Consider the following 13,057-nt stretch of genomic DNA (forward strand, 5'->3'; position numbering starts at 1 on the left):
GAGGCCTGGCAAGTCGAGAGCGGGCATGCCCGGGCGTCCTGACGAGCCCTGGAAAGGCGAGGCTGGGCGTGCCCGGGCGTTCTGGGCGAACCCTGGAAAGGCGAGTCTGGACATGCCGGGCGTCCTGGACGAGGCCTGGCAAGTCGAGAGCGGGCATGCCCGGGCGTCCTGGACGAGCCCTGGAAAGGCGAGGCTGGGCGTGCCCGGGCGTCTGGGCGAGCCTGGCATGGTGATCGCTCCGCGTCCTTGGTAGGTGCAAGGCGATTGTGTATACCCAGCGGTAGCCGCTACAATGGCATGTACTTACTGATATGTAATTATGTAAAGTTTACATCTATTCATTGTATAATGAAACAATTTATTTATAATCCAATTGTTTGCTGAAATGCTAAACCGGAGTTCTTCCCAAGCATTTATATGTCTGGTCGCCAATATTTAATACCACAGTTTACAAAGGGTTTGGGGCTGTTTTTAAACTTTTGAAATAGCAAAATGTTCAGCATTTCTTCCGACAGTGCGATATTAAGTAGAAACTAAGTTCCAACGCATACTTTGTACAAACTAATGGACCCGTTGGTCCAATGAACCAAATATTAATTGGTCTTAACTGAGTTGTAGTATACACAGAACATACACACAGATGTGCGTCGACCAGGGCGGGGGCTGGGGGGGGGGAGGGTGGGGGGTTGTGGGAAGGTGGGGTGGGGGGTGATGTGGATTTGGGGGGGGGGGCGAAGGCTGGGGGGGAGGGGTGAGGGAGCAGGGGGTGTTGGAGGGATTGTGCGTATGTTATTATTATTGCCAAAATGATGCTACTATTATTATTATTGTTAATACTGTATTATCTATCTATAATTCCAGCAATCTCTGTGTGTCTGTGTGTCTGTGTGTCTGTGTGTCTGTGTGTTTGTCTGTGACCGCTGTTTCTCGACAACCACGGGGTCCGATATACTTGAAACTTGCCAGGTATATTGCTGGGGACCCGAGGATGTGCCTTTTCAAGGTTTTACATAATCGGAGAAGTACTTACCGAGCTATGTCCAAAAAACGCTTCAACCAATCAGAGAGCAGCGAGCTATCACGTGTGCCGACCGTTAATGCAATGCAAGCGTTAATGCGTTAATGCAAGGCTTTTCTTTTTTTCCCTCTTCTCTTTCTACTTTTCCTTGCGATTAAATTGCAAACAGCCAAAATACGTTGGCGCTAATTGAATAATTGGCCATTAACACTAAAATAATCGTAACTGCGATATGCCAACTTCCGGACAGTGAAGCCTTCCCTGTTGTTGTTGTTTGCAGCAGCTGTTTGCAGCAAGGCAAGGCTTTTCTTTTTTTCCCTCTTCTCTTTCTACTTTGCCTTGCGATTAAATTGCAAAAAGCCAAAATACGTTGGCGCTAATTGAATAATTGGGCATTAACACTAAAATAATCGTAACTGCGATATGCCAACTTCCGGACAGTGAAGACTTCACTGTTGTTGTTGTTTGCAGCAGATGTTTGCAGCAAGGCAAGGCTTTTCTTTTTTTCCCTCTTCTCTTTCTACTTTTCCTTGCGATTAAATTGCAAACAGCCAAAATACGTTGGCGCTAATTGAATAATTGGCCATTAACACTAAAATAATCGCGTACGGGTAGCGTTTTTTTTTTTTTTTAGCAAGGAACGGGCACCCACGTACGGGCAATGCCCTAGTCTATCTATAATTCCAGTAATCTCTGTATGTATGTCTGTATGTATGTCTGTGACCGCTGTTTCTCGACAACCACGGGTCCGATATACTTGAAACTTGCCAGGTATATTGCTGGGGACCCGAGGATGTGCCTTTTCAAGGTTTCATATTAATCGGACAAGTAGTTACCGAGCTATGTCCAAAAAACGATTCAACCAATCAGAGAGCAGCGAGTTATCACGTGTGCCGAACATGGCGAACAGACTCTGCCTCGGACGGCACATTTGAGAGCGTATTCATTTATTTCACGTTGGCAAACTATGTTGCCGCTATGTTGGCGTTAAACTATGTTTTAAAACTAATTAAAACTAATTTGCGATTCTTTCGCTTTCCTGCGCGTTTGTGCACGCTATGGTGATTTCTTTACCAAACTCCGCAAGCCGTTCGCTTTGGACCAAACCATTTCATGTAAATAGAGGGGGGGATTGTCACCGTACTCGCAAGCCGTTCGCTTTGGCTTTGCGAATGGACCAAACCATTTCATGTAAATAGAGGGGGGGGGGATATAATTTTAGATATATATATAGTACGGGCACGCCCTAGTTAGTATTAATTAATAAGTGTTTTGCTACAATTTATCATTGCTTTTGTGATTTTGTAATGAGAATGGCATGCCATGGAAGGACCTATTCAACTGCTCTATACACCTTAACATGGCGCACGTTTCGTAACATGGGAATTCTTCCAGATTCTTTGTAGTTAATTAGCCTAATCATGTCAGGAGATCATAATGATCATTTTGGTGTGTCACATTCCACATCAGAAAGCTCCAGTAAAACCCTACAAAAACATGCCTCACCCCCACACACGACTCATCCATTTATATTAGACTAGCAGAAGTACACGGCATTGCCGGGTGGGGGAGGGGAGGGGAGGGGGAAGGGGAGGGGAGGGGAATGGTGGGGAGGGGAGGAGGGGGGGAGGGGAGAAGAGGGGGGAGGAGGAGGGGGAGGGGAGAAGAGGGGGGAGGGGGAGGGGGAAGGGGGAGGGGGGAGGGGGAGGAGGAGGGGGAGGGGGGAGGGTGATGGGGGAGGGGGGAGGGTGATGGGGAAGGGGGAGGGGAGGGAGAGGGGAGGGGGAGGGGAGGGAGAGGGGAGGGGGAGGGGAGGGAGAGGGGAGGGGGAGGGGAGGGGAGGGAGAGGGGAGGGGGAGGGGAGGGAGAGGGGAGGGGGAGGGGAGAAGAGGGGGGAGGGGAGAATAGGGGGGGGGAGAAGAGGGGGGAGGGGAGAATAGGGGGGAGGGGAGAAGAGGGGGAGGGGAAGGGGGAGGGGGGAGGGTGGGGAGGGGGAGGGGGGAGGGTGGGGAGGGGGAGGGGGGAGGGTGGGGAGGGGGAGGGGGAGGGGGGGAGGGGGGAGGGGGAGGGTGGGGAGGGGGAGGGGGAGGGGGGGAGGGGGGGAGGGTGGGGAGGGGGAGGGGGAGGGGTGGGGAGGGGAGGGGGAAGGGGAGGGGGAGGGGGAGGGGAGGGGAGGAGGAGGGGGAGGGGGGAGGGGAGGAGGAGGGGGAGGGGGAGGGGAGGAGGAGGGGAGGGGGGAGAGGAGGGGGAGGGGGAGAGGAGGGGGAGGAGGGAGAGGAGGGGGAGGGGAGGAGAGAAGAGAGGGAGGGGAGGGGGGAGTGGAGGAAGAGGGGGGAGGGAGAGGGGAGGAGAAGGGGGGGAGGGGGAGGGGAGGAGAAGGGGGAGGGGGAGGGGAGGAGAAGGGGGAGGGGGAGGGGAGGAGAAGGGGGGAGGGGGAGGGGAGGAGAAGGGGGGAGGGGAGGGGAGGAGAAGGGGGGGAGGGGAGGCGAGGGGGGAGGGGGGAGGAGGGGGAGGGGAGGGGAGGGGGAGGGTGATGGGGGAGGGGGAGAGGGGAGGGGAGGGGGGAGGAGAGGGGAGGGGGGAGGTGAGGGGGGATGGGGAGGGGAGGGGGAGGGGTAGGGGAGTGGGAGGGGAGGGGAGGGGGAGTGGGAGGGGAGTGGGAGGGGAGGGGAGGGGGAGAGGAGGGGGGAGGGAGGAGGGGGAGGGGGAAGTGGGAGGGGGGAGGGGGGAGTGGGAGGGGGGAAGGGGAGGGGAACGGGGGGGGGGAGGGGAGTAGACGGGGGAGGGGAGAAGAGGGGGGGGAAGTACCCCGGCAATCCGTGTATAAACGTGAGGGAGGAGAGGAGGGGAAGGGGAGGGGAGTGGGGAGGGGAGGAGATGGGGGGGAGGGGAGAGAGGGGGGAGGGGGAGGAGAGAGGGGAGGGGAGAGGGCGGAGGGGAGGAGAGGGGGGAGGGGAGAGTGAAGGGGGGGAGGGGGAGTGGGAGGGGAGGGGGTGAGAGGGAGGGGAGGGGGGAGGGCACGCAAATCGTCGAATCAGCGCGCTGCTCTGCCACCGATTCAGATTCCGTGTATAAAAAAATATGGATCTAAAGATGAAAGAAAAAAAACCTATGTGATGTGAATGGCAATGTTCCTTGCTGAAATGTGAAAAAACGCAATCGCGCGGCAAGGAACATCACGTGATCGCTCTGAGCGATCGATTGCAACTCTGCGTCGTGTCGTGGGCGTGGCCAACGTGGCCTCATGTGCCCAGGTGATTGGCTAACTCAAGCTCGAGAGCCATAATGCGCTACATTGTGGCAAAAAATATGGATCTAAAGATGAAAGGGAAAAAAACCTATGTTTTTGGGGAGGAGAGAAGAGAGGAGGGGAGGGGGGGAGTGGAGGAAGAGGGGGGAGGGAGAGGGGAGGAGAAGGGGGGAGGGGGAGGGGAGGAGAAGGGGGGAGGGGGAGGGGAGGAGAAGGGGGGAGGGGAGGGGAGGAGAAGGGGGGAGGGGAGGGGAGGAGAAGGGGGGAGGGGAGGGGAGGAGAAGGGGGGAGGGAGGAGAAGGGGGGGAGGCGAGGGGGGAGGGGGAGGGTGATGGGGGAGGGGGGAGAGGGGAGGGGAGAGGGGAGGGGAGGGGGGAGGGGAGGGGACACACACACAAACACACACACACACACACAAACTGTGTTTTATATATATATAGATAAAGGGGCTGGAGAGGAGGAGGGTGGGGTTTGGGGTGGGGTTGGGTTTGTGCATTTCAGGAAGGGATGGGGTACAGTTCATAAATTCCACTATGTTTACATGCATAGGAAATAGACGGCCTCTTTTCACCCTGCGCTCGCGAAGCGAAAACAAGGTTAAGCATTCAGGTGCGCATGTGTGCCGTGTGCCGTGTCTGCATTTTAAAAATTCATTTTCTCGGCAACGGTTGGTCCGATTGACATGAAATTTTCACCATAGGAGGGCCTCCTCCTGTGGAATATTTTAATGATTATTATGACGTCATAGATCACGTGGTACAGTGCCATATTGGAAAAAACTTCGCACCTCTATATCTCTGAAACCACTCCATAGAAAAAAAATTGAGACCTGGCTAATTGTCAACTACTCCCCATGGGGAATAAGATATGTTAATGATGATGTCATCAGTGCCTTCGTTATGACGTCATAATTCAACAAATACAACACTTATCCATCCGATCATTATAAAAAAAAATTCAGCAACTCTTGGTCTGATGGACACGAAATTTTCACCATAGGAGCGCCTCCTCCTTTGGAATATTTTAATGATAATCATGACGTCATAGGTCATGTGGTACAGGTGCCATCTTGGAAAAACCGAAAAATATTGCACCTCTATATCTCCAAAACCGCTGCATGGAAAAAATTGAAACATGGCTCATTGTAAATAACTCCATATGGGGAATAGGTGCTGTTAACGATGACGTCATTGGTGCCATAATTATGATGTCATAATTCGCCAGGGACAACGCTTAGTCTGATCAGTTTGTAATGTATTGAGCGTGATCTATGCAACAATTATATTAAAGAATATAAATTTATGATGCCATCGCTCACGTGGTCTGGTAGCCATTTTGGATCAAAGAAAAAAAAATGTTCAAAAACAGAAGAGTTGGCTCGCAACAAGTTGACTGCGCAGGGTAAGTATTCTATGAATACCATCTAGTTCAACATGTGCATTTGACTGCAGTGATCAGGAAATTAAATACTATAGTATAGACTTTTTCCATATCTTGTATTACACTAGTTTGTAGAACATGTGGCACCATATGCACAAATCAAAACTACATAAAACTCTTTCCTCAATACTTATCGAGTTTTGTTAATGTGAGCTAGCTATCTCCTTCAAGATTGAGGAAATTCCAACGCATTAAAGAATTAGCATCAAGCATTATAAACCAGGGCAATGCGAGTATTAACTAAACTGCACGGAAAGCAAACACCATGGTGGCCTGTGAATGGTATAGGCCAAATGTGACAGTTGTAATCGCATTAATGAGGTTGAAAGAAAGCATGCAGGCTTACCTGCCATGTCAGTCAGATCTCCTGTATAAGGGCCAAATTGAGAAGAAGATTGGGAGGAAGGTGAGGAGAGATAAAGCAAGCCAGCGCAGTTACAAATGGGACAATGGAAGTGATAAAGACGTATGTGGAGCAATGTTCAGGATGTAAAAGGCATTTTTAGATTGCTCATTTTGCACATCTTGTGGAAAATGGTAAACGCATCGTCACAAAAGCTTCTTTTTTTCTTTCTTTTTTTACCCCTCCCACCCCCACACTCCTCAGAGTAACAGCTCGCTTTGGGCCTAGCTTCAGACCAGCCAAAACTGAGCTCCAGTTGCTGTGTAGGCCTATCTATGCACTTTGTTTACATGGCATGGTGGGTGCATTGGTATCAGAAAATGTAGATTGTCGGAGATAAGAGGCATGTCTACCTATTGGGTATGCCACACAAGCAGGGGAAAGGGGGAGGGTGTCTATTCAAAGATAGTAGGTGGAGAGGAAAGAATTTAGAAGAAGAAGAGCCAAAAGGATGGGAACATGGTAGGATAGAGTAATGGTGGGATGGTCGATTACATTATTGAGTATATGGTATAAGAAGTTGGGAAGGGATAGAATAAATAGTAAGGTAGGGAAAGCAAATGCATGAGGAGGGATGGTGGGGATGGAGAGGGGGGATTAAATGATCGACCCCATGAAAATAATGAATCAATGCGAAATCTAAGCAATACTAAGGACCAATCCAATACCATATAAGTAGAGATTCCTCTGATGTATCATTTTCAGTTCTGGTGTGCATACATGTCACGGAATCAGTCATACCTATCTGTCCAGTTGCCACAATATTCTTGAACTTGGGATGTTGGTTCACAGTCAAACACAGGATATCATCCGTATGTTCTAGGTAGAAAGTTTGGTTTCCTGTGAGGGGTAAACGAGGGAATAAACTTCGAGTCGTGAAAAAAAACCTGTAATTCAATACAAGGTTAGAGCTACCTGGGGGCATTAGTCATGCACTGATGAGCCCAAACTCATACACAGTCAAATGTGACTGACTTGCAGCCATAAAGAACAGCATGGCGCCTGCAGGTGTTGTACCATTGTGTTGCGATCTATACTTGTGGAATGCGTATTGAAAAGTTTGTGCCGCCACTGCAATCCAGGTACAGCTCAACTGTGAGTGGAGTTTGTGGCGCTCTCCTACCTGAACTGGGGCAAAGCGAGCATGCCGAGACCAGATGGCCAAAAATTGCTCATATTGGCTGACTCCACAAACCAGACGATCGTTATTGTAATGACGTTGCAGTGAAGAATCAGAAAATACAAGCATCGCTCAGCTGGCAGAGCCCGACCTGGTGCTGGCAGTAATGGAAGTGGAACACACTGGTGCTGGACCACTCTCATGGTCCAAACTGTGAGCCCTGGGCTAGAATTTACAAACAGGCACCAAATATGTAGCAACCGGTGGACTAAGCTCGCTGGTCGCGTCTCTGGCAACATCTTGAAGCCCTGAGTCTGTTCACGGCCGGGGTGGGGAGTGGGATACTTAATAAGTGGATTTTTCTGACATTTTCATTATTTAACTATTACCTAACATATTTAACTTTATAATTATTTAACAGCACCAGGGCCTTGCTCCCCCAGCTCTGTCTGTGCTCTGTCCCCCAAATATTCCTACAGGTCGCACAAGATCTGCCAGTAACCCTCTTATGGTTAAACTGCCAAAATCAAGACTCTCTGCTCACCTTCACTCCTTCATTCCTCTTTCTCCCACCTCTGGAACAAACTCCCTCACTCTATTCAATCCCACTCCACCCTCCAGGTCTTTAAAACAGCTGTTCACCACCATCTCTTATCGTCCCCCATCCAAAACCTTGATCTTTTCTACCCCCATTAATTCACCCCAAATCCACTTTTTTGAAATTCCGACTTCGTTCCTGGAAGCCCGAGCTGTGCCCATGTGTTTTATAGCTCTCCCACCCCTCCCCCCCGCCTTCCCGTGCATCCTCCCCCCAATCCCTCTCCCTCCCACAGATCTCCCGATGTCCCTGTTCTCTGCTGTTGTACTTGTGTGCCTCCCTCTCTCTCCCCATCTTGTCTCCCGCTCCCTTTATCTTATGTTTTATGTGTCAGTTTGTCTTTTTATGATTAATGTTAGCTCTTACACGAGCCTCGATCTTGTATACAAAAAAAAAAAAAAAAAAAATGATGAGAGAAGATAAACCAACTCTCCGTCAGTCAACACAGTTCTTCCAAGGAAGCCAAACATTAATTACTTTGAGCCCACACACAAGAAAATGTGTGTATTTATGTAGACATCTCACCAGAGCTGAGGCTATGCACGATGGCGACGCTTGCAGTGTGGTACACGATATCATCATTAATGTAATGGAGATTGTTGCGGCAGTCAGTGCCACGGTAACCAAACACATGATCCAAGGTGATGTCCTGCAGAGGATGAGTGGATGAAAATCGTAAATGCGAGAGAGCCGAGGAAGAAGTATCCTCGTCGTGGTGGGAGCTAATTGGGAGAATGCAATGGACACTCACCTCAATGGGTTTGCGTTTCTTTCCCACATTATTCTTTTGCACTTTGTCTTGTGTACCGAAGGAGCGAAGAGATGAAGGCCTAGAAACCACATTTTGTTGTTAAACATGTCATCATGTAATACTCGCATGCCAAATTGATGCCAAAATCTTATGCCAAGGCAGCCATACTCATTTAATAAAAACACATCGATTGTACACCGCTCCTTTCCTATTTCATCCCCAGGCGCTGCATGACGTCATTGCCGGGCACCAAAGGGGGCCCGGAGATGACGCGCACTGAAAGGGAGTACTCAGTTTTTACTCTGGTTTCTTGTTTTCTTGTTTGTTTTCTCTGAGCGATATCTCAGCCATCCTTTGAGCTAGGAAGCTGAAATATCGGCACAACGGTGCACACGTGCTTTGGCAAAAACAATATTTTTTTGTTTAATCAATCAATTGATTAATTACTTAATTATTATCGATTCATTATGTAATTATTTATTTCCTTTCTCATCTGGACAATATCTCAGGCACCTTTTGGACCTTGGAAGCTGATATTTGGACACGACAATGACCAAGTGATTTGGCTGTAAAGGGTGTTTTTGATTTACTGATTAATCGATTAATCAATTAATTATTTAATTATTCGGTTAATGACTTAATTAATTCTTTTTCTTTAAGTTACAGATTCGGATGAAACGGTGGTGGTTTAGGTATTATATTAGCCAATTGATTCATAATTTAATTATCTTACAATTATTATTTATTTATTTTCATTATTAATCACTTATTTATTTTCTTTCTCATCTGGGCAATATCTTGGGCACCTGTTGAGCTAGGAGGCTGATATTTGGACATGACAATGACCAAGTGATTTGGCTGTAAAGGATATTTTTGATTTATTGATTAATCAATTAATTATTTAATTATTTCAGTTAATGCCATAATTTAAAAAATAATTAAGTAACAGATTCGGATGAAATGGTGGTGGTTTAAGTTTTCTATAAACTAATTGATTAATAAGTTAATTATTTTACCATTACTATTTATTTATTTTCATTATTAATCACTTATTTATTTTCTTTCTCATCTGGGCAATATCTCAGGCACCTTTTGAGCTCGGAAGTTAATACTCAGACACGACAGTGACCAAGTGATGCGGTTATAAAGGATATTTTTGTTTTATTGATTAATAAATTCCTTCTTTTTTTTCGATTAATGACTTATTTAATTAATTTTCTAAAAGTTACAGCTTCCGATGAAACACTGGTGGTTGAGGTATGCCATTAGCCAATTGATGAAGAAATTATTTTACGATTGTTATTTATTGATTTTAATTACGCAATTAATCAATCAATTACCTCTCCCTCCCAATACAGTCTCTAGGCGCTGAAGGCGCCCCGGCAATACCGCGCTGGAGGATATCTATTTATTTGGCATGGGGGCGGTGTACTTTGAATGTATCTGTACTTGTTCAAGAGTTAATCACGACCAACGTAATAATGATGATGGATGGGGCAATCCCTTTTGACCTCGTTGAAGGATATGCCACACCAAAGCTTGATGTACATGATGCAGTAAGGCAATATGTTTACTCTGCATGTTGACGAGAACTTGGTGCAAGACAAATTGGTTGTCCAAAGGGGAAGAGCTCATCCTGTCAAATTCCATAAAAAGCACATCCTTGCTGTCTTAAAGCCTGATGGTATGACAAGGGATTACTCCTGATGGCTAGCAGTGATGTTTGCTTCAGGCAGCAATGGGGTTTAGAGCATTAATCATGCATTGGAAGACGCAATGCAGTGTGGACCCTGAAAGCTGTTAATGATCGATGCAGAAGAAAGGTGTGTCTGGTAGGCAGTTTATCAGAGTCACCTGTCTTATCGTGTCTATAATAGACGATGAAGATGCCCTGCAATCATCTATCATTGGCAGCTGTCTCTAAATATACCAACTGATTTTCCCTGGGGTGCCCTTGGGAAGACATGTGGTCTATGGGGGAGAGAATAGGAATGGAGAGGGACAGTGCCTAATCTACTAGGGAGGATAACAAGCTGCCATCTTTGGAATAACAAAATCTTCTTGCATTTATGTGACTTACTAAGAGGTGTACTCTTCGATGAGAGTGACTTGGATGCAACGTTTACACAGACCATTCTGCAACTATGGCTTTCTGAAAGTCGATCATGCCAGGAGCGTTATCTTGAAAGTATAGGCATCCTGAGTGCATAAAACTTTCTACTCATTGCAGGAGAAGACCAACACAAGCCCCAATAGAATGAAGTAACACAATAAATCTGTTGTCTGAATGTATGCAGATGTGCTGTGATTACATCTTTATCTCTTGGGTATAAGGTCAGTGTCGGGTTAAGGAGAGCAATTGCTAGACTTAAATTGTTCCCTAAACTGAGCTTCATAGATGCACATCTGTTTGACCATTGGCTGATACGGTGACAGCTGGTACACCTGATTATACATTATTACTTAAAATTCAAGATACCCAGGGAAAGAGGTGTCAGAATGTACTCGGACATGTCGGCACGAGCTACCTTCTCGTCTCTGGACACGTGCCTCTGTATAATACTCAACCACTCTTCGTTGATGAGACATTTGCCTACAATAGACCCGTCTGCAGATTCCACAAAATCTTACAATCAGCAGTACTCTCCATAAAGTTATACCATAATCAAAATTGGCCTATGATTTCACCATAAGACATTAGCAAACTGCTGCAGTAATGCATTCCTTTTGCATGTGTGTGGCAAGCATTAGGATGGGGGTAATATAGGATATCTTTATTGTCGATAATGATTTTGCACTGGGTAGTTAAATGATTCAATCATACATTTATTGATAAACTTGATCTAATGAAAGCATCAAACATAAATCAGAAGGCTATATTTTGTGCGTTGAAAAGAGAGATCTCAATAGTCCCATTACCAATTAGTCCCAATTATTTTTGGAGATTTACATTTTTTTATGTGATGGCCTCTAAAGGTAGTTTTTTTTTTATGTGATGCAAATAAAAACTTTAAGTTCATATTATTTTTTGTGATATTTTATAAAGTTAATATTATTTTTGGAGATTTACATTTTTTTATGTGATGTAAATAAAAACTTTAAGTTCATATTATTTTTTGTGATATTTTATAAAGTTAATATTATTTTTGGAGATTTACATTTTTTTATGTGATGTAAATAAAAACTTTAAGTTCATATTATTTTTTGTGATATTTTATAAAGTTCATATTATTTTTGGAGATTTACATTTTTTTATGTGATGTAAATAAAAACTTTAAGTTCATATTATTTTTTGTGATATTTTATAAAGTTAATATTATTTTTGGAGATTTACATTTTTTTATGTGATGTAAATAAAAACTTTAAGTTCATATTATTTTTTGTGATATTTTATAAAGTTAATATTGTTTTTGGAGATTTACATTTTTTTATGTGATGTAAATAAAAACTTGAAGTTCATATTATTTTTTGTGATATTTTATAAAGTTCATATTATTTTTGGAGATTTACATTTTTTTATGTGATGTAAATAAAAACTTGAAGTTCATATTATTTTTTGTGATATTTTATAAAGTTAATATTATTTTTGGAGATTTACTTTTTTTATGTGATGTAAATAAAAACTTGAAGTTCATATTATTTTTTGTGACAATAAATAGACTTATTGAGACTTAATCAAGAAATTCGCATGCTCTGAAGAATTTTTTTTCCACACTTATGATGTACCACGTCAAGGTTACGTGATAGCGGAATTTTAAAGTCAGGTTCGGATTCGTGGGCACCAAATTAGTTAGAAACAGTTGAAAATAGGTCAGAACCAATTTGGCTGTTGACCGGTGTAATCAAGCCATCAATACATAGGAAAGACTGTTTTGGTACTTGCCAAAGACCTTGTCAACTTAACATTAGCGAATTGAGGTCTCCATTTGGTGCTGCTTTTTATTACAGATAGCTTGGGGAATAGTATATTTTGCTTTTAGGTCTGTAAAGTCTGCAATGCTACCTATCAGACTCAATGTAAACAGCGAAGCTCTACTTGGTGAGTGTGACTTGATGGTGGAGTGGGTAATGCCATATTGCATTGCCCTCACTGGTACTGCTTCGATTTATATGGCTGCTCAGCAGAAACTTCTTCACCCGACAATGTAGCGATGACCTGTCTAGAATTGGGCCTTAGCCATGGAAACGTGCACGACTTGTCATGAAAGCCTCTATGCTTTGCCTAGATGTATGAGTCTCTGCTACTATGAACTACGACCATCTATGTGGTTACCACGACTACCTATGTGACTGCCTTTATGACCACCATTCTCATTCTCAGGATACATAACTGCAATTTTATATCAACTGTAGGGGAAAAGCATTTGAGTGTTTGGTTTGGTCAGACATGGACGGCGCCTCAGCCAACTCCATTCTGGAGTTGAGACTACATAACCAGTCACCTGTCATTTAACCACAGCAGAAATAAAATTCCTTT

The 13,057-nt window shown here is 45.1% G+C and overlaps 1 protein-coding gene across 1 annotated transcript in view; it reads right to left on the reverse strand.

Moving 5' to 3' along the window:
• Positions 1-5,833: 5,833 nt before the first annotated feature.
• LOC137432192 (echinoderm microtubule-associated protein-like 6) overlaps positions 5,834-13,057 on the reverse strand; it is a 352,018-nt gene continuing 344,794 nt past the window's right edge. Inside the window, exons 28-31 of the mRNA XM_078781400.1 lie at positions 8,581-8,659; positions 8,355-8,478; positions 6,853-6,951; positions 5,834-6,075 (exon numbers count right to left, since the gene is read on the reverse strand). Coding sequence (XP_078637526.1) covers positions 5,945-6,075; positions 6,853-6,951; positions 8,355-8,478; positions 8,581-8,659 — 433 coding nt within the window. The 3' untranslated portion in view covers positions 5,834-5,944. The remainder of the gene's footprint in view (positions 6,076-6,852; positions 6,952-8,354; positions 8,479-8,580; positions 8,660-13,057) is intronic.

This window comes from Myxine glutinosa, chromosome 1 (assembly GCF_964187855.1).
Source record: "Myxine glutinosa chromosome 1, kmMyxGlut1.1, whole genome shotgun sequence".
Lineage (NCBI taxonomy): Eukaryota > Metazoa > Chordata > Myxini > Myxiniformes > Myxinidae > Myxine > Myxine glutinosa.